Source organism: Macaca mulatta, chromosome 10, assembly GCF_049350105.2.
Source record: "Macaca mulatta isolate MMU2019108-1 chromosome 10, T2T-MMU8v2.0, whole genome shotgun sequence".
In the NCBI taxonomy this organism is placed as follows: Eukaryota; Metazoa; Chordata; class Mammalia; order Primates; family Cercopithecidae; genus Macaca; species Macaca mulatta.
The window spans coordinates 85,179,537-85,202,120 of record NC_133415.1 but is presented as its reverse complement, the minus strand read 5'-3'; the positions used below and the strand labels follow the sequence as shown (position 1 = coordinate 85,202,120).

Sequence of the window (22,584 nt, the reverse complement as noted above, 5' to 3'; positions counted from 1 at the left end):
TGGCCTAAATTTTTCATTTGTATTACGAAATGTTTTTCTAACATAAAGTTAAATACTGACAGTATCAGAACAAATGGCTAGTTTCGCACCAGCTGGAAAATCTGTAAAATCATTTCCCAGACCTGAGACATGAGTCGCTAGACATAATAGCACAAAGAGTGAGAAAAGACCCACATCAAGGTACATAATCGTGAAAAAAAAAGATTCTAAAAACTTTCGGGGAGAGGTAGCAAAAAAAAAAAAGGTCATACACAAAAGATCAGGAATCAATATGGCATTTGATTTCGATTTCAGGAGTAACACTGGGCCTAGCGCGGTGGCTCTTATCTGTAATCCCAGCACTTTGGGAGGCCAAGGCTGGCAGATCACTTGAGGCCAGGAGTTCGAGACCAGCCTGGTCAACACTGCGAAACCCATCTCTACTAATTATACAGAAACTAGCTGGGCATGCTGGTGCATGCCTGTAATCCCAGCTATTCTAGAGGCTAAGGCATGAGAATTACTTAAACTCGGGAGGTGGAGGTTGCAGTGAGCTGAGATCGTGCCACTGCACTCCAGCCTGGGCAACAGAGCAAGACTCTGTCTCAAAAAAAAGTAACCCCAAATATGACTTTTTTCTTTTGAGGAACAAAAAAAAAAAAACTTACACTTTGGAGGTTTTCAAACATTCCATTCCATGGGAAAAATTATTGCTAAACATTCCATACTACACATTTCCATTTTGACACTAAAAATTGCTATTGTAAATCAATTCAACTGTTGGCATTGAGAAATGCTGCCACCGCACATCTTCTATGTGTTTTTCCACTGCCTTTATTCAACAAACATTTATTGAATACCTACCAAAAGAGCTCCTAGGGATATAAACAAGAACAAAATAATACAGATTCTCTGCCCCTAAGGCCCAGTCAGGAGAGACACATCAAACAATCACCCAAATAATTATAAACTTATGATAACAAGTAAGGTTCGGACACAGGAAAATCCAATTTAGAGATAAGCGAAGGATCCTCTTAAGAACTGAGGTAACTTGTCAGCTCTTGAAACCTGTGGCCAGGAAAAAGTGGAGGAGAAAGAGTTCAAAATGAGAAATCCTGAAACTGGAAAAAGCTTAAGGAATTCAAATTTCTGAAAGAAGGGCAGTGTGGCCAAACAAGGTTTGGATTTTTCTGCAACTGCTGTGGGAAACCATGGATAAGTATCAAACATAGATCTATCATAATCAAATTATGTTTTGAAAAAAATCCCTCTGGCCACTGGATTAAAAGGAGCAAAGCACTGGATCATAAGGGGGCGAAGTGAAAGTAAGTAGATCAGGCAGAAGCTATTTCAGTATCCAGCATAGGAGGATAATTTAGGATAGGGTGGTGGCAATGGAAATGAAGACTAAAAAAAAAAGTTGAAGTTTTAGAAGTATAATTGTCAGGACAGATAACTTTCCAAAGAAAACCAACCAGAGGGGTCATCTGTATTTCAAAAGAGAAGACTAAAACAAAATAATTAGCTAATGCGTTTAAGAAGTATCAAACAAGCAAAGCCCATTTAGCACCACTGCATCAAAAAAGATAGCATCATTCAAAAGAAATTATACATATTTTTGCTCCTTACTCCTCTCATGATGTACAAATTAATTAAGATATTCCTCTAGAACCTCGAGTATGCTTCTCAAACATTTGAGAACTGACTCATTTAGTTGAAGCTTCAAAGTTCCTAACCTGTCCTTTCTGTATTAAAGACAAATCTCTCAACCAAAAGTGTTACTTTGTATAATTTACTTAAACTCTCACAGGCAATTTCCTCATTACTACAGGACATGGAAACATATTTACGCTTCAAAAGGACCAATATAAGGAGTATAACGTCTGTCTGGAATACAGTTAGCACTCAAACATCAGGCTCCATTTTTTCTTCTAGATTTAGCTAAGCTAGAAGCAACTTTCTTAGACTAAACAAATTCTTCAACTAACTCTCCCCCAAAAGCCTGACCTGAAGGATTGAGATCAAATGCACAGTTTTCATACTGGCTGACCCAAAGAAAAGCTTATTTTTTAAAAACACAGTCCCAAGGAAGCCTAGAATATGTACAATCTTCTAATTTTCCCAGAACCCTCATGCTTTAAAATCAAAAAGAAACATTTATAACCTTCTTGTTTAAAAAAATACATCCCTTTAGCACCTCTGAAGCAAGCATCCTGCCCACTCCACTAGGCTACCACGAAATCATCCCAGTGCTGGCGCTTTTCAAACTACTGCTACTTAACCTTTACCACCTCATTTTCACAGGGCTCTGAACTTCAGGAGGTAGAAGGACAAAAGGCAGTTCATCTCTTGGGCATAAAACCAGACTCTGGCCAGCACCCTGAAAACAATCAAGTTCTCTCTTCTCCCAGAACTAGCTAGGAATACTGACAGTGGAATATCCCTTCTTTTGAAGATAGATCCAGATGTCCTTTGGGAATCAGTCAAAGAAGGAACCTTTTACCAAATGAGGGGTCAAAGCCTCCCTTAAAACCAGATTGCTGGTCGGGCACAGTGGCTAACACCTGTAATTCTAGTACTTTGGGAGGCCAAGGCAGGTGGATCACTTGAGGTCAGAAATTTAAGACCAGCCTGGCCAATATAGTGAAACCCCATCTCTACTAAATATACAAAAATTAGCCGGGCATGGTGGCACACACCTGTAATCCCAGCTACTCGGGAGGCGGAGGCAGGAGAATCGCTTGAACCCAGGCGGAGGTTGCAGTGAGCCAAGATACACCACTGCACTCCAGCCTGGGCAACACAGCGAGACTCTGTCTCAAAAAAAAAAAAAAAAAAAGGTGAAGCCCACAAGAGATGGAGAAACTGAGCCCTCATGCTTGTTTCAAAAGCAGTTTCAGAGTCATCCATTTATATTCTGCAGTTCCATTTCATGTGATACTAGCGTTTTACACCCGCAGTTTTTAAACAACCAATTATACCTCTTCAGTGTTAGAGATAAGTGGAGATACCCAAGTAATACATGAGGTGCTATGCTGTACCTCAGTCCTTGACTCCTATTCCAGTGCTCTTACTACCACCATGTATCACTCAACCTGGCACAGAAAAGAAAACCAACAACTATTTAAATGCCAATATAATGGAGAGTGCAAAAACTCAAGCCATAAGGAACAGGTTCACATTTAAGGATATGAAAGGCTACTTTCACTTAACAAGAACTTTCACTGAAGAGAATAAAACTGACATTTTGAGAAATATCAAGAAACTTACAAGATCCTTGAAAAGATGAAGTGGCCAAAGGTCAGAAAACCAAGAGAAAAAACTTTATTCTAAATTGGCATAATGAAAAGAAATCAAATCAAAGATTGGGTCCTGGGTTCTAATCTCAACTCAGCCATATACAATTATCATATAGAAGTATGGTATAAATCCTTTCATCTATCAGAAGTTTAGTTTTATCTGTAAAATGAAAGTGAATTAGACAACTTGAGAGCTCCTCCCTCACTAAAATTCTAGGATTCTAAGCATTAAAAATCACATGTATTTTATGAGATTCACACAGACTACATAAGTTATAATCTAAAATGTTGCTACCATTCATTTTTAAACAAATGCAAAAATTCCTTTTTTTTTTTTTTTTTTTTTTTTTGAGACAGGGTCTTACTCTGTTGCCCAGGCTGGAGTGCAGTGGAACAATCACAGCTCACTGCAGCCTCAACTTTCCAGGCTCAAGCAATCCTCCCATCTCAGCCTCCCAAGTAGCTGGGACCACAGGCATGCACCACCACACTTGGCTAATTTGTTTTTTGTAGACATAAGGTCTCCATATGTTGCCCAGGCTGGTACCAAACTCCTGGGCTCAAGTGATTTCCTGATGACTCAGTCTCCCAAAATGCCGGGATTATGGGCATGAGGCACAGGGCTTGGCCTCTTTTTTCTAACAAGATGATCAAAGTTCAAAACTCTAACAGGAATAATACATCTGAAAAACACCTTGAATGTTTAAACAGTTCCTAAGGGTTCAGTTTCTCCCTTCAGCAATTAAAAGGAACCAGATTATGGCCACAGTCTGAGAAAGAAAGGTTTATTTCTAATGCCAGCAGATTATTCCACAGATTTATGCAGAATTGCTCTAAAGACAGCAAGAGGCCAGGTGCGCTGGCTCATGCCTGTAATCTCAGGACTTTGGGAGGCTAAGCCAGGTAATGTTCTCTTCTACTACTTCTACCACCGAAGTCAGCTTTTTTGGTTGCATTCAGCCAATATTTATTAGTACTTATTATGTGCAAGAAGTTACCGCAGAATTTTCCAGGTAAACAAGCTAGCAAATGCAAGAGCCCTAAAGTGTACCCAAGATTGGGGTGTTTGAGAAATAGGCTGAAGGTCACAGGATGGCTGAAACACGATGAATGACCAATTAGAGAGTGCTAGGAGAACCGTTTGAGAAGTAGGCAATGGCCAAGCAGAAAAGTGACATGATGTGACTTGCATATTTTTTTTTTTTAGACAGAGTCTTGCTCTGTCGCCCAGGCCGGAGTGCAGTGGCGCAATCTCAGCTCACTGCAAGCTCCGCCTCCCAGGTTCATGCCATTCTCCTGCCTCAGCCTCCCGAGTAGCTGGGACTACAGATGCCTGCCACCACATCTGGTTAATTTTTTTTTTTATTTTTAGTAGAAACAGGGTTTCATGTGTTAGCCAGGATGGTCTCATCTCCTGACCTCGTGTTCTGCCCGCCTCGGCCTACCAAAGTGCTGGGATTACAGTACAGGTGTGAGCCACCGCACCCGGCCATGACTTGCATTTTTAAAAAGGACCACTATGCACCTATGAAGTCAAAAATGCCTTTCAAATGTTAAGCTCCATGATTTTATTGTATCTAAACCTAAGCTTACTCCAGTCATTCTTTTCTTGGTATTTAATGGTAAGTAAATCATTTGGGTTTTTTTCGTTTGATTCTTTGTTCGTTGAGACAGGGTCTCAATTAGTCACCCAGGATAGAGTCCAGTGACTTGATGTCAGCTGCAGCCTCAACCTCCCTGGGCTCAAGCAATCCTCTCACATCAGCTTCCCCAGTACCTCCAGCTACAGATGCAGGCTACCACACCTGGCTAATTTTGTTTATTTTTTGTAGAGACAAAGTTTCACTATGTTGCCCAGACTGATCTCAAATTCCAGGGCTCAAGCGATTCTCCCACCTTGGGCTCCCAAAGTACTGGGATTATAGACATAAGACACCACACCTGGCAATAAGTCATTTGCAATTTTCTATTAAATGTGGAATTATACACAAAAATTTTAATTGTAATTATTTAACATTGTAAAAATGCAGTAATTATCTCACTCTGTTCCTCCTTTGCTTATTCCTTTATTTGCCAACTATGGATTTAAATGGAAGATACTTTAAATGTAGTCATCTATTTCTTTTTCTCCTTTTTTTGGGGGCGGGCGGGACAGAGTCTTGTTCTTGTTGCCCAGGCTAGAGTGCAGTTGCACAATCGGCTCACTGCATCCTCCGCCTCCCAGGTTCAAAAGTTTCCTGCCTCAGCCTCCCAAGTGGCTGGGATTACAGGCACCCACCACCACACCGAGCTAATTTTTGTATTTTTAGTAGAGATGGGGTTTCACCATGTTAGCCAGGCTGATCTCGAACTCCTGACCTCAGGTGATCCACCTGCCTCCCAAAGTGGAGCCGTGACATCTTCTGTAACAACAAAAGTGAATAATGTTGGCTGGGCACGGTGGCTCACACCTGTAATCCCAGCACTTTGGGAGGACAAGGCATGTGGATCACCTAAGGTCAGGAGTTCAAAGCCAGCCTGACCAACATGGCAAAACTCCATCTCTACTAAAAAAAATAATAATAATAATAAATAAACAAATTAGCTGGGTGTGGTGGCCTGCACCTGTAATCCCAGCTACTCAGGAGGCTGAGGCAGGAGAATTGCTTGAACCCAGAAGGTGGAGGTTGCAGTAAGCTGAGATTGCACCACTGCTCTCCAGCCTGGGTGACAGGAGACTCTGTCTCAAAAAAAAAAAAAAAAAAAAAGACTGAAGTCTGACAGTGAGTGCTGGAATCACCATTTACGAACCCAATTTATTTGTGTGTGTGTGTGTGTGAGAGAGAGAGTCTCACTGTGTTGCCCAGGCTGGAGGCAGTGGTGCAATCTCGGCTCACTGCAACCTCTGCTTCCTGGGTTCAAGTGATTCTCCTGCCTCAGCCTCCCAAGTAGCTGGGACTACAGGCGTGCACCACTATACCCAGCTAGTTTTTATATTTTTAATAGAGACATGGCTTCACCATGTTAGCCAGGCTGGTCTCGAACTCCTGACCACAGGTGATCCACCCGCCTCGGCCTCCCAAAGTGCTGGGATTACAGGCATGAGCCACCAAGCCTGGCCTATTTAGCTGAGGGTTTTTTTTGAGACGGGGTAAGCATAAGCCACCATGCCCAGCCTGGACCCTATTTAAACTCAGCAAAGACACAACCACCATTTCACAAAAGCATGGTATTTCAGCATGAAAGCCCTAAGAATGTACAACACTACAAGGGAGTTCACAATGATCTTATGACAACAGGAAATCCCAAGTGTGAAAAACAATACAAATCCTACCTCTAGCTGGGCAATAATCAACACTGACAGATTAGGAAAAGCTTAAGAAAAAAGAATTCAAATCAAGAACTCAAAGTAGAGATAATTTTCAACTATCCCACCATTGAGGACTAGCTCCAAGTACTGATGTAAGCATCTATATATAAAATATCAAATATACAGGTTGAGCATCCCTTATCCTAAACTCCAAGAAACTCCAAAATGGAGTGCCAACCTGACGCCAAAAATGGAAATTTCTACACCTGACCTCACATGATGGGTTGCTGTCAAAACACAGTCAAAGCCTGGGCACGGTGGTTCACGCCTATAATCCTAGCACTTTGGGAGTTCAAGGTGGGCAGATGGTTTCAGCACAGGAGGTCAAGACCAGGCTGAGCAACACGGCAAAATCCCATCTCTATTAAAAAAAAAAAAGAAAAAAAAAAACACACACACAAAAATTACTCAGCCACAGTGGCATGCAACTGTGGTCCCAACTACTTGGGAGGCTAAAGTGGGAGGATCGCTTGAGCCCAGGAAGCTAAGGTTGCAGTGAGTTGTGATCACGCCACTGCACTCCAGCCTGGGCGATAATGGCATTGTGGTTATGTAGGAAAATGTCTTTGTTCTTTTTTTCGCTTTTTTTTTTTGAGACCAAGTCTTGCTGTCACCCAGGCTAGAGGCTTGGCTCACCGCAGCCTCTGCCTCCTGGGTTCAAGTGATTCTCCAGCCTCAGCCTCCCGTGTAGCTGGGATTACAGGCGCATGCCACCACTCCTGGCTAATTTTTTGTATTTTTAGTAGTGACAGGGTTTCGCCTCGAACTCTTGACCTCAAGGTGATCCACCCGCCTCAGCCTTGCAAGTGCTGGGATTACAGACGTGAGCCACTGCACCAGGCCATGTCTTTGCTCTTAAGACATACCATCTAAAGTGCTTAGAGGTGGCTAGGCACGGTGGCTCATGCCTGTAATCCCAGCACTTTGGGAGGCCAAGGCAGGCCTTGAGGTCAGGAGTTCAAGACCAGTCTGGCCAACTATGGCAAAACACCGACCAGATGTGTCCCCTTGACCTTGGCCTCCATAACTGTAAGAAATAAATTACTTTTCTATATAAATTACTTTAGGATATTCTGTTATAAGTACTAGAAAATGAACTAAGTCACTATGGTACTCCTTCAATTTTTATATAGGTTTGAAATTTTTCAAAATAAAGAAACGTAAAGTAAAAAATAAAAATATGTATTTAACACCACCTTGGATTATGGTGTTTATTGGACAGACCTGAGTTCTCAAGTGATCAAGATGATAATCAGCTGGTTCAGATCTTTGATATCCTTTCTCATCTATTCCTGAGTAACAATAAACTAAATGCCTGCACTTCTGGGGGACAGTGTGGTGTTAATGAGGCATATAACAAGAGACTAGTTAGTAATCACACATTCATGGTTGGAAATCTGGAATTCTTAAAATAGTCTTCAAAAAGAATAAGGGGCTGGGCACCATGGCTCACACCTGTAATCCCAGCACTTCAGGAGGCTGAAGCAGAGGATTGCTTGAGGCCAGGAGTTTGAGACTAGCCTGAGGAACAAAGTGAGAACCCCCTCCATCTCTATAAAAAAAAAATTTTTTTCATTAGGTGTAGTGGTGCATGCCTGTGGTCCCAGCTACTAGGGAGGCTGACAGGAAGATTCCTTGAGCCCAGGAGCTCAAGGTTGTAGTGAGCTATGATGGTGCCACTGCACCATCTAGCTTTAGGCCACAGAGCGAGACCTTGTATCTAAAAATAAAAAACTGGCTGAGCACAGTGGCTCATGCCTATAATCCCAGCACTTTGGGAAGCCAAGATGGGAGGATTGCTTGAGCTCAGGAATTCAAGACTAGTGAACTCCCACCTCTACAAAAACTACAAAAATTAGCTCGGTGTGTTGGCATGCGCCTGTTGTCCCAACTACTAGGGAAGCCGGAAGGACTGCTTGAGCCCAGGAAGTCAAGGGTGCAGTAAGCCATGATTGTACCACTGAACTCCAACCTGGATGACAAAGTGAGACCCTGTCTCATAAAATAAATACATACATACATATACACACACACACACACACACACACACACACACACACACGACATGTCTATATGTAACACCATGGCAAGTGGTTCAAAATATATTAACTGAATGAAACAAGCAATGATTAAACTTTTTCAAACATTAATTATTTAGGTTATAGGTATCTGAATTTTTCTTTTTTGAGGTAAGAGTCTCTGTCACCAAGGCTAGAGTGCAGTGGTGCGATCTCAGCTCACTGCAACCTCCACCTCCCAGGATTGAGCAATTCTCCAGCCTCAGCCTCCCAAGTAGCTGTAATTACAGGTGCCCGCCACCACGCCCAGCTAATTTTCACATTTTTCGTAGAGACAGGGTTTCACCATGTTGGCCAGGCTGGTCTCGAACTCCTGACCTCAAGTGATCCACCCGCCTCGACCTCCCAAAGTGCCGAGATTACAGGCATGAGCCATCACAGCTGGCCACAGGTAGAATTTTATGGGTGACTTTCATTTTCTCTGTTGCATTTACGTATATTGCTTTTATAATAGGTCAAAAAAATTAAGACACACACATAATTAACCAAGCTAAAATTCTACCAAACCCAGAGGAAAGCATTCTTCATTCTGGCTCTGAGACATGAGCTAGATGCCAGATGCAAATCTAGGGACAGTTTCATCAAAATTGTTTTTGAGATGGAGTTTCACTCTTGTCACCCAGGCTGGAGTGCAATGGCACGATCTCAGCTCACTGCAACTTCCATCTCCCGGGTTAAAGCGATTCTCCTGCCTCAGCCTCCTGAGTAGCTAGGATTACAGGCGTGCACACCCACGCCCAGTTAATTTTCGTATTTTTAGTAGAGACGGGGTTTCACCATGTTGGCCAGGCTGGTCTTGAACTCCTGACCTCAAGTGATCCACCCACCTCAGCCTCCCAAAGTGCTGGGATTACAGGTGTGAGCCACTGCGCCCAGCCCATCAAAATTATGAACAAGGACAGACGAGGTGGCTCATGCCTGTAATCCCAACACTTTGGGAGGCTGAGGTGGGTGGATGTTTGAGTCCAAAAGTTCAAGACCAGCCTGGGCAACAAAGTGAGACTGTCTCTACCAAAAAAAAAAAAGAAAAACAAAAAGAAAATTAGTAACAGTATTTATCATCAAATGTCAAAAGAATAATGAAGGTTGGGTGTGGTGGCTCACGCCTGTAATCCCAACACTTTGAGAGGCCGAGGCAGATGGATCACGAGGTCAAAAGTTCAAGACCAGCCTGGCCAACATAGTAAAATTCCATCTCTACTAAAAATACAAAAATTAGCCAGGCATGGTGGTGCACGCCTGTAGTCCCAGCTACTCGGGAGGCTGAGGCAGGAGAATCACTTGAACCTGGGAGGTGGAGGTTGCAGTGAGCCAAGATCACACCACCACACTCCAGCATGGGTGACAGAGCAAGACATGGTCTCAGGAAAAAAAAAAGAAAAAAAGAATAACAAAGTACAAAAATGTAGCCATTATTCACTAAATTTGTTCGTTAAATATATATTTATTGAAGGCAACTATGTACCTAGTACTGTGAGTAATGAATAAAATAGACTCTGCTCTCAAGGAGTTTACAGTCTAACTAGAGAAACCAACCAAGCAAACCATTAATCCATTATAAGAGCACAACGAATATCAGAGAAGTGATGCCTATGGATGTAAAAGGCCAATGAACAAGATACTATGAAGGATAAGCAACATAAAGCCAAAGGCACTTAAAATGACGTACTGAGCAAATATTCAATTAGCACGTCTCAGACACAAGCTGTAGACTAACAGACCACTCCCAAGCTTACAGCAGGTTCATACAATGGTGTTTATTCAAAGATATATTAAAATTAAGATGAAGGGGCCTGGTGCAGTGGCTCATGCCTGTAAAATTAAGATGAAGAAATATAATTCAGTTGACGCATAAAGCATGTACTATGCCAAGCAAGAATTCTGCCCAGAGCCAAATTACAAACATAAATAAAACTCAGTTCCTGCCCTTAAGATACTCATAGAAAAAAGTAACTATCCTTCCTTTTAAAAATAGAATATACCATTAACAGGCATATTTGTAATAAACATATAATATGTATTAAATAATTACAACTGTATATAATTACAACATATGTAACAGTACACTATATATATGATAACAGAGGGCCAGGTATGGTTGCTCACACCTGTAATCCCAGTGCTTTGTGAAGCTGTGGTGGGAAGATCACTTGAGGCCAGGAGTTTGAGACCAGTTTAACCAACATAGCAAGACTTCATCTCTACAAAAAAATTTAAAAATTAGCCGGGTGGTGGTGTACGCCACTCGGGAGGCTGAGGTGGCACTACTGCTTGAGCCCAGGAGTTCAAGGCTACAGTGAGCTATGATTATACCACTGCACTCTAGCTGTGGACAACAGAGTGAGACCCTGTTTCTAAAAATATAAATTAATATTACATTAAAAAATAATAGACCAGGTGCAGTGGCTCCTGTCTGTAATCCTGGCACTTTGGGAGGCCACAGTCAGTGGATCGCTTGACCCCAGGAGTTCGAGACTAGCCTGGGCAACATGGCAAAACTCCTTCTCCACAAAAAATACAAAAAAATTAGCCAGGCATGGTGGTATGTGCCTGCAGTCCTAGCTACTCAGAAGGCTGAGGTAGGAGGACCACTTGAGCCTAGGAGGTCAAGGCTGCAGTGACCTGTGATTGTGCCACTGCACTCCAGCCCAGGTGACAGAACAAGACCCTGTCTCAAAAAATATATAACATTAATAGAAAAGTGCTATTAACAGGCAATTAAGGATGATAAACCTCAGATCATCATAAAGACTATCATTTATTAAGGACTGACTCAATGCCAGGGATGCACATTCCACCAAAAAGAGGGGTTAAATCCCTCCCAAGTTACAAAGCTAGGTTTTCGTTTTGAGACAGGGTCTTGCTATGTGGCCTGGGCTGGAGAGCAGTGGTGTGATCACAGCTCACTGCAGCCTCTATCTCCAAGCTACCCTTCTGCCTCAGCCTCCTGAGTAGCTAAGATTACAAGCACACACACCACCGCACACACACCACCATGCAAGGCTTTTTTTTTTTTTTAAATAGAGACAAGGTCTCATGCTCCTGAGTTTCAGCAACCCTCCTGCCTTAGCCTCCCAAAGTGCTGGGATTACAGGTGTGAACCACCACACCCGACCCTACAAAGCTAGGTTTTGAGCTCAGTGGCTCTGTCTCTTCCAAGGCTCAATCACAAGAAAAGTATGCAAAACTGAAAGGAAAAAGAAGACCAAACTACTGGATATAAAAACAATATAGAAAACAGCAGATATCTGACCACAAGACAAACTTTATTTATATATAAAGACCAAGTTTTATGGCTTCATGTTTTATAGTTGGTATTTGTTCAGGTATTTATTTTGAATACAGTCCATCAAGAAAACAAAACTTAAAGAAAAAAGTTTGTACTGACCGCTACAATTTATAACACACTATGGAAGAATGAAAGGGTCAGCATCAAATTCTCAGTTTCTCCAATGTCAACAAGTCATCTTATGTCTAAATCAGGGGTCAGCAAAGTAGAGCCCCAAATCAAATCTGACCTGCAGCCTGTTTTCATAAGTAAAACAAACATCTGTACACAAAATACTCTTTTTTTTTTTTTTTTTATTGGGACACAGCCATGCCCAATCATTTGGGTATGGCTGCTTTCCTACTACAAGGACAGACCTGAGTGCTTAAGACAAAGACAGTATGATCCACAAAACGAAAAACATTGATTTTCTGGTCCTTTACAGAAAATGTTTTCAGATCCCTGGTCTAAATGATTGCCATATATATCACAAATGGTGGAAAAATAATTAGCCTGTTCATTTCAGCCCTATTTAAGCTTTATTATGAACTCTACCTGATTTAAGTACTCTTCCTTTATAATTACTGTCACTTAGTAAATGTTAATGGGTTTTTTAATTTCCACAACTATGTTCACATTTCAGTTATTTTCCATACAGTAGGTCTTACTTTAGCTGCCCAGTAATTTATTCTACACATAATTACTACAACAAAATCCTAATTAAGGCACATCTGTGGCCTGGCGCGGTGGCTCACGCCTGTAATCCGAGCACTTTGGGAGGCTGAGGCGGATAGATCATGAGGTCAGGAGTTCAAGACAAGCCTGGCCAACATGGTGAAACCCCGTCTCTACTAAAAATACAAAAATTACCTGGGCATGGTAGTGCACGCCTGTAATCCTAGCTACGCAGGAGGCTGAGGCAGAACTGCTTGAACCTGGGAGGTGGAGGTTGCAATGAGCTGAGATTGCACCACTGCACTCCAGCCTGGGCAACAGAGCGAGACTCCATCTCAGAATTTAAAAAAAAAAAAAAAAAAAGGCACATCTGCAATTATCCCCATACATAGTTATGCTTCAATTTTGTACAATCTACAAAGATACAGACAAGCAAAGATGAACACACAGACAAGAGCTGCTATGACTAAATAATTTCTAATATCCGATTCATATTCGAACACCTCAAAGTGCCATTTACAACTAACAGCATCTGGCCAGGTGTGGTGGCTCATGCCTGTAATCCCAGCACTTTGGGAGGCCGACGCAGGTGGATCACCTGAGGTCAGGATTTCGAGGCCAGCCCGGCCAACATGGCGAAACCCCGTCTCTATTAAAAAAATTTAAAAATTAGCTGGGCGTGGTAGCACGTGCCCGTAGTCCCAACTACTTGGGAGGTTGAGGCAGGAGAATCTCTTCAACACGGGAGGCAGAGGTTGCAATGAGCCAAGATCTCGCCCCATTGCACTCCAGCCTGGGTGATAGAGCGAGACTACGTCTCAAAAAAAAAAAAAAGAACAACATCAGTGTCATCTGACTGCATAAGAAATGCAAATTCATGGCCCCTATTCCAGACCTACCAGGTGATTCTTATGCACATTAAAAGTCCAAGAATCAATGCACCAAGACAGAGTTTATATCACTTACCTTGAGTGTGAAAAGGCTGATTCGGCCAGGCAGTTTATAAAACAACCCCTCTCCTCCTCTTGAATTGGAATGTAGCATAGCATTGAGGCATGCGAGAGGGGACGTCCCACTGTAAAACCACAAAAGAATGGATGAGGGTCATATAATCCATCTGCCTAAAGACCTAATCCCTCCAATTCATTCTTAAATGAGAAAAAGCTAAGCAAGAAATACAAAAGAAAAAATCTCATGACAATTTCACTGTGAAAATAGTAAAAGAATAACCAAATGAAATTCACATAAATCACACTCAGGGAACTCTGGAATAAACATTATGTGATACTTGAAATCCATACCTAACACTTCTTCAGTGCTTTTTGACAATATAAATCAAATTTTCAAGAAATTTAGAAAAACCACACAATTTTTTCAAATTATATTTTAATAAATAAAATTTTAATAAAATTTTACTATTAAAAGCTTCCTAGCCTCTATATTTCAATTTACATATCATACTCAGAAACTGCCACAGATTATCACAAAGAATCACAAAATCAATGGTCCTTTGCCAATAAAACAAGCAGAACTTTTTTTCCAGTTAAACATTTTCTAGTAAGTAAACAAAAAGAACAGTATTTCATTTGTTTTTTTTCTCTGTTGGGAGTGGGGAGATTGAGTTTTATTCTGTATCTATGCGGGAACAATTATTTAAACCTAAATGCAAAAAGACAGTCAAGTGGATTTAGTTCCCAGTAATGCTTAAACATTAAACTAAAACAATGGCATACTCAGTTGTTTCATGGTCCTTACCACAACAGCAGGTTGCGAAACAGTGACAGTTCAGTGCGAAGGATGCTTACTTACTGAATCTTAAAATAGAAAAGCTACCAAAAAAATCAACAAATGCCCATTATTAATATTAACTGAGTTTGGCACTAGCATATTAGTGCTAGGAGTCACCTGTGCACCCTCTTTTCCCTCTCCCCAGCATGTTAAAAAATATATAAATAGCTTAAGTAAGCCTCTTCGCATGTTTCAGAACTAGAGGCCCTAATTTATGCAGTGTTAAAAATAAATTCTGAGTCAAAAAAAACCATTAAAAAACTATTACTTATTTTGCCTTGGAACACACTGGATGCTAAAAAATTTTTCACCAAGAACCAATCTCTAAAAGAAACCTTGTGCAAAATCTGGAGTATCAAGTGGGTGTGCTAGCATCTCTGCTACAAGGAGAACAGCATGTTGGCACAGCTCTTCTGTGACTCCTACATATTATACCTCTGTCTACAAATTACAGAGCTGCTCACTCATCATGAGCCACCATGACTGCTTCATAATTCCTCTAAGAACAAGAAGCAGAAACAAGTTAAGGTTTTCAATTCCATATGTCCCAAAGGGACTCATTTACCTTCTATAGGCAAAGTGGTCCAACAGCAATGCAGACAGCAGCATGATGGGAAATAGCCCATAAAAACAAAAATAAAGCACAATTATAACACTACACAGTGGATAAGTACAAGTCAAATAAATGTGATGTAGACAATCTTAAATCTTCCCTCCCCACAAAACATCAACTTGAGAATGTTTGAACTGACAACAGGAAAGTGAGGGCCTTCTGACCCTAAAAGGTCAATTTGCTAAGTTTGACTAGCAAAAACATGAAGTTTGCTCTGAGTCCCAGGCAGGGACTGTGTAGTGCTCTCCTCTTTCCTCATTTAAGGACTTTTTTTTGTTTTGTTTTGTTTCGTTTTTTTAAGACGGAGTCTCATTCTGTCGTCCAGGCTGGAGTGCAGCAGTACAATCTCAGCTCACTGCAACCTCCGTCTCCTGGGTTCAAGCGATTCTCCAGCCTCATCCTCCCAAGCTGGAACTACAGGTTACAGGCATGCATCACCACACCGGCTAATCTTTGTATTTTTAGTAGATAATGGGTTTTGCCATGTTGGCCAGGTTGGTCTTGAACTCCTGACCTCAAGTGATCTGCCTGCCTTGGCCTCCCAAAGTGCTGGGATTACAGGCGTGGGCCATCACACTCAGCCCTTTTTTTTTTTTTTTAAGTTTGAAGTTAGGATAAGGAAAAAGAAAGATTAAAGATAGTCACTGGCTTTCAGGCCAGCAATTCTATGTTTCTAACTTGTTACTTCTCCAGGAAAACTATGCCATAAATTTAGAAAACAAAGGTCACCTCAAAATTTAGTAAATTCATATAATATGTGACTGGAATTAGTAGGGGGAAAAAAGTCAGTGGGTTTTTTATGTTGATGAGACCACCGTTCTTTTATCCTAAAAGAAAGAACTTCAGGGATACAGCATAGAGAAAAGGGTAGTGTTAGGCACAATAGAGGCTATCAGGTCTGAAACTTCTGAAACAGCACGAGAGAAAATGTGCCCTGCCTCCTTACACAAAAAACAAGCTCTATGCCAAGATTTAAGGAAGAGCAAGGAGATGGGGAAAGCCACTGCACCTCTAAATGAAAACAAATAGATGTTCACCCACTGCTACCCCTCCACTCAGACGACACACAATTTGGGAAATGGATAGTTCTGCTTCACTATCAGACACAGAAGCACAAACATATACACACGTTTACTTACTCATATCACTACACAACTACAGAAAGACACATGTCCTATGAAACCCTCACGTTAAGCAACAAGAACAATACAAACCTCATTTCCTTTAGTCCTTCTGCCTCTATGACCTGCAGAATCTGTTTTGGTGTCATTGGAGCATCCGAGTAGTTTTCTAAAACCTGAAGAAATATAAACGTCCTAATTTCAGTGTGCAATTTCCATTTATATCCATCCATCCATATATCATGGGCTAAAGTTCTGCTATGAGGTACCACTGGTGACAACTTACTTTTTCCACAGTTAAAATTACTTCAGAAATCAAATCACACATATATCCAGTTACTGAAAGTTACTGCAATTAACTGAAATGTTCAAATTCTCAATTCTAAGGATGCATATCTTCTCAGCATACATTGTATAGTATGTGAGACCTTAGCAACATTGGTTACGGTTTAACTTGATGCTGTTAATACTGCTAAACCACAGAATATATAGCACTGCACAAGAAACATGAGACAGAAATGCATTCACATTTTCTTTCCCAAGGAAGTTTAATTACTACCTATACATACATATATATATGTGTGCAAATTCATGGCCCCTATTCCAGACCTACCAAGTGATTCTTATGCACATAAAAGTCCAAGAATCACTGCACCAATGCTTTTGTATTTTAGTAGAGACGGAGCTTCACCATGTTGGCCAGGCGAACTCCTGATCTCAGGTGATCTGCCCACCTCAGCCTCCTAAAGTGCTGGGATTATAGAAGTGAGCCACCACACCCGACCAAGTACCCATATTTTTAAACGGTGCTTTTTGCCACTGTGTTGTTAATCTGTGGTGTTAACTGCCACAGTACGTTCTGCCATTTGGCAATATGATGCTATGATTCTGCATGACTGGTGCAATGAAAAGCAGAATATCCCATTTATGTTAGCATCATCTATAACCAAGTCATGGCAGTATTGCAGTATTTTCTTAGTGTGCAACTGCAGCTCTCTTGCTTTAAGAGTTCTTAGATATGTTATTCTTCTAAAAGAGGAAAAAAGCTGTCAATATCTTTGTACTTTGTCTACCTGTGCAGCTACTGAGGGTACTCCAAATCAAGCTAACATCTTATAGTCCATTTAACTACCATAACCAAGTACTGCTGTCACAAGCAACACATAAAGCAGTAAGTCTGATAGGACACTGCTGTCTGCGGCCATACCACCCTGGACGTGCAAGATCTTGTCTGACAGGTCTGCTGCGGAAGGTACTCTATGGAAGAACATAAGACCTCAGCACTAAAGTCAAGGTTTGGAGAAGGTACTAAAATAAAACCCCTATTTCTCATGATCCTATTCTTTGCTTCTCTTTTCAGATTTTCCATTCTCCATGGGTAACATTATCATCTCAGTTTCAGCCACTACCTAAATTCTGATAACTATCTAATCTCTACCTCTAGCCCTGACGTCTCCCCCAAATTTCAGATTCAAATATTCAGTTGTGTACTGATTGTACCCCTTCATTATCTACTCTAATTCAGCTCTACTCTTAATTCATCTAATTGGCAATTCTAATTCACCTCTTCTCCAGACCCACTCTTCTTCCTGTATTCCCTACCTTGATTGACAGCCTGTATAATCACCTAATTCAGAAACGCAGGTGTCATCCTTCTCTCTCATCTGTCCCCCAAGTCCCAAAACCAGTCTCTTTCCTGACCCAACACAACAGCCTCTTAATGTCTATCCCTCCATCCAGTCCTGCTTTCCTCAAATCCATTCTGACTCTGTTGTCATCCTTCAATCAACAAACACATGCAACACCTACCTTGTGCCAGGCACAATTCTAGGGATTCACAGTAAACAAGACCAAATCCCTGCTGTGGTAGAACTTACATGTTCAGCAAAGCAAACCTGCCCTCATCACTTTTAACTCTAAAATCCTTCAACAGGCCAGGCACAGTGGTGCACACCTATAGTCCCAGCTGAGACTGAGGCAGGAGGGTCACTTGAGCTCAGGAGCTCCAGGATGTAGTGGGCCATGATCCTGCCTGTGTATAGCCACAGCACTCCAGCCTGGGTAACACAGTGAAACCTCATCTCTTTAAAGAATTTCTGAAAATGGGGGCCAGGTACGGTGGCTCACGCCTGTAATCCCAGCACTTTGGGAGGCTGAGGCGGGTGGATCACGAGGTCAGGAGATCGAAACCATCCTGACTAACATGGTGAAACCCCGTCTCTACTAAAAAGTACAAAAAAACTAGCCGGGCATGGTGGTGGGCGCCTGTAGTCCCAGCTACTCGGGAAGCTGAGGCGGGAGAAGCTGAGTGCAGTGAGCTGAGATCGCGCCACTGCACTCCAGCCTGGGTGACAGAGCAAGACTCCATCTCAAGTAAAAAAAAAAAAAAAAAAAAAAAAAAAAATCTAAAAAAATATATGGCTGGGTAAAGTGTCTCACACCTGTAATCCCAGCACTTTGGGAGGCCAAGGTGGGCAGATTGCTTGAGCCTAGGAGTTCAAAACCAGCCTGGGCAACATGGTGAAACCCTGTCTCTACAAAAATATATAAAAAACTAGCTGGGCATGGTGGCACATGCCTGTAATCCCAGCTACACAGGAGGCTGAGGTGGGAGAATCATGAGCCCCGAAGTGGAAGCTGCAGTGAGCTGTGATGGCGCCACTGCACTGCAGCCACAGTGACAGAATGAGACTCTGTCTCAAAAAATAGTAATAAAAATAGAAAGCAAATAAAATCCTTCAACAGCTCCTTAATCACATACTGCAAAAGCTGAAGCTTCCAAAGTCCACTGGCCCACTGGTAAAGAACAGGATCTAGAGTTAGATTCAAATTCTTACGTTCTAAACTAGGGCAAATTACAACCCAACCTGAACCTAGGTTCTCTTTTGAAGGATACTGATGTCTTCCTCTCAGAGTTATTGAACAGATTAGAGACAATGTAAGTAATGCTTACAGTGCCTGGCACAGAGTAGGTGCTCACTGGCCTGACATATGGAACCCTCACAATCTGGTCTCTGCCTGTCTCTACCCATCCACAATGACACTCCACAAACTTTATGTTCCAACAATTTGTAGATATAGCTAATTCTCACACTTTGCAAATACACACACTCCCTCTCACCCTTTCTCTCTCTCTCTCTCCTGCTATGTGTCGTCACCAGCTCCTGCTTATGCCCTCTGTGACTGGCCTAACTCCTAGTTACCCTTCAAGATTGAGCTCAGAAAGCACCTTCCTCCAGGAAGCCTTCCCTGATCTCTGCCAGGCAGAAGTAAAAGTCTCTTTTCAATGTCCCCATTGTTTCATAACACATACAATTATCTTCCAAACCAGGACAGTTGAAAGGAGAAACTATTCATAATTATGACTGGACAAGAGGCAGCAACTGGGATATCTGTTTATGATTTATACAACTATGATAACATGTATCATGACTACAGTAAAATTCTGTTCCTGTGTCTGGACCTTCTCCATCCCCAGACGACCATAAGCCCTGAGGGGGCAAACCTCATCCACCTTTGTATTCCAAGAACCTAAGTGCCAAGACAGGCAGTACTGACTTGAACAAACCTACAATAAACCCTGAACAAGCTACTAATGTTCACTGCCACAGATATCATTTCTTTGATACTAACTAAATGAAAGCTGAGCTAGCGAATTTTTGTAGCATTTTTTAAAAGAAAAGAAGCATGACTCAAATAGCAACTACCAATTATTTAAACAGCAATCAGAAAAGCCTGAGAATTTAAGACAGGGGAAACAGAATCTCTAAAGGGAAGTTACATCAAAAGATACAAAGCATTCACTTTTATTAAAACTGTTTATGCCTCCAGCTTTTGGTATAAGAACAAGTCAGCAGTGTTCTATTCCTAGTCTCTTTCTAGACTACATTAAAAAAAAAAAAAAAAGTCTTCTCTTACTTCAAAGGGGAAAAAAAATGTTTGATGTAAGAACTGGTCAGTCACGAATCAAAGTAAAAGATAAAGCATGCGACAAAGAGTTTCTCAGAGCCAGGGAGAATCCATTTAGGGTCCTCAATTTAAAGGGAAATCCCCTTGGCTATTTCTCCCAAACAAACTGTTCATAACAAGTTGGAAGATATCCACCCAACCACGTAAGGTCTACGTCTTACATCTAGAAAAGACAATACTACAAAATGTGTGAAAGAAAGAGTATCTATTTTTCAACAGTATAATTAAACATCTGCAAAAATCAATCTCCTGGGGTATACTACACTGAAATTCTCAAGAAGAATCTTCTTTCCTCTGCAAAAACAATTTTTTAAAAGGATTCCCAGTAACACTCTAGTCACCAGATTGCTCCTGGGGTCAGGAGCAATCTGAAAGTGTTCCCAAGGAAGTGCATACAATTGCCATTGCAAGGAGTCCAAATTCACCTGCCCAAAGAGAAGAGTAGTGTTCAGGTGTTCTAATGTTCAACTGTCCTACGTTCCCTCCTGGTCAAGTTTCTCTCAGTCCAGTGTTAAGCTCTCACAAATTCTCCAGCACACAGTGTTACAGAAACTTTTTTTAAACATTAAGAGGGCTATTTTTTTCTTTTGTTTTGTTTTTGAGATGGAGTCTCACTGCCGCCACTGGAGTGCAGTGGCGCAATCTCGGTTCACTGCTACCTCCACCTCCCGGGTTCAAGTGATTCTCCTGCCTCAGCCTCCCGAGTAGCGGAGGTTACAGGCATGCACCACCACCACGCCTGGCTAATTTTTGTATTTTTAGTAGGGACAGGGTTTCACCATGTTGGCCAGGCTAGTCTCGAACTCCTGACCTCAGGTGATCCGTCTGCTTCAGCCTCCCAAAGTGCTGGGATTATAGACGTGAGCCACCGCGCCCAGTCTAGGACTCTTAAAAAGTTCCCCCTTACCTACCATCCAGTCCCATCCAAAGAAATGGAAAATTCTAAAACAAAAAACACACAAAAGATACACAAATTACATATCACATTCTCATGAGTCCTTTTTTTTTTTTTTTTTTCTTGAGACGGAGTCTCACTCTGTCCCCCAGGCTGGAGTGTAGTGGCATGACCTTGGCTCTCTGCAACCTCCACCTCCCGAGTTCAAGCGATTCTCCTGCCTCAGCGCCCCCCACCCCTCCAAGTAGCTGGGATTACAGGCATGAACCACCACACCTGGCTAATTTTTGTATTTTTAGTAGAAACTGGGTTTCACCATGTTGACCAAGCTGGTCTAGAACTCCTGACCCTGTGATCCACCCACCTCAGCCTCCCAAAGTGCTGGGATTACAGGCATGAGCCATCACGCCCAACCTCATTATTTTTTTAGAGTCAGGATCTCCCTCTATCACCCAGGCTGGAGTGCAGTGGCACAATCAGTCATTGGCCACTGCAGCCTCCAACTCCTCAGCCTCCCAAGTAGCTAGGACCACAGGTGTGCACCGCCATGCCCAACTCATTTTCTTTCTGCTGTTGTAGAGACCGAGTCTATGTTGCCCAGGCTCATCTTGAACTCCTAGCTTCAAGTGATTATTCTGCCTCAGCCTCCCAAAGTCTCACAAATCCTTTTTCACATGTATAACACCACCATAAAGTAATTCCTATTCATAGACTAGGCGCGGTGGCTCACGCCTGTAATCCCAGCACTTTAGGAGGCCAAGGTGGGCGGATAACCTGAGGTCAGAAGTTCAAGACCAGCCTGACCAACATGGAGAAACCCCATCTCTACGAAAAATACAAAATTAGCGGGGCATGGTGGCACATGCCTGTAATCCCAGCTACTAGGGAAGACTGAGGCAGGAGAATCACTTGAACCTGGGAGGCAGAGCTTGCGGTGAGCCAAGATGGTGCTATTGCATTCCAGCCTGGGCAACAAGAGAGAAACTCCAAACAAACAAAACAAACAAACAAACAAAAACAAGGTAATTCCTATTCATATTACTATTTTTAATGAAGAGCCTTAGAAGAAAAAGAGAAATAACTTACTCTGATAATCCGGTTTGAAGTCAATGATAAAACAGAAAGAGCAACCTCGATGTTGAAGTTCAGACCACAGTAAATTCGAGAATCTAAAGAGACTTCACAGTGGACCCCAAATTCCTAAAGTCAACTAGTAAGAGCCAACAAAACTTTGAAACAGATTTTATAATTCTGTCAAGACATAAATAACATAGGATTTAAAGGTACTTTCACCTACCTCTAACAAGTAAAACTCTGGCAAGCAAATTTCCTTGGGTGCCCAGGGTCATAAACACCCGCATTAACAGGAACGCCAAGGACAATGTCAATGAACACACAAAACTCATCGTCCAGGAGAATGAGAGCTCTCTCCCACTCCCCATCAGGCCTATATTTGTTTCCAGGTAAAGAACCATTAGAGAAATCCTGAAATTTCTACAAGATCCTGAAAACTAGCCCGAGCTTCCAATTTTGACTGAATCAGGAAAAAA

General features: G+C 41.9%; 1 protein-coding gene across 13 annotated transcripts in view; it reads right to left on the bottom strand.

The window, feature by feature from the left end:
- Positions 1 to 22,584, bottom strand: part of ASXL1 (ASXL transcriptional regulator 1) — a 75,808-nt gene that overhangs the window by 51,221 nt on the left and 2,003 nt on the right. For 8 of the 13 annotated variants that reach the window (XR_013399778.1, XR_013399779.1, XM_015149254.3 and 5 more), the window contains exons 2-3: positions 16,264 to 16,346; positions 13,615 to 13,723 (exon numbers count right to left, since the gene is read on the bottom strand). Coding sequence is in view for 11 of the 13 variants with exons in the window: in XM_015149254.3 (XP_015004740.3) it covers positions 13,615 to 13,723; positions 16,264 to 16,346 (192 nt within the window). In the remaining 2 variants the exon portion in view is untranslated. Of the gene's footprint in view, positions 1 to 10,442; positions 10,518 to 13,614; positions 13,724 to 15,001; positions 15,535 to 16,263; positions 16,347 to 21,050; positions 21,082 to 22,120; positions 22,286 to 22,584 lie in introns of those variants that run through there. The other 5 variants (XM_077951423.1, XM_077951428.1, XM_077951421.1 and 2 more) reach the window with 4 other exon arrangements.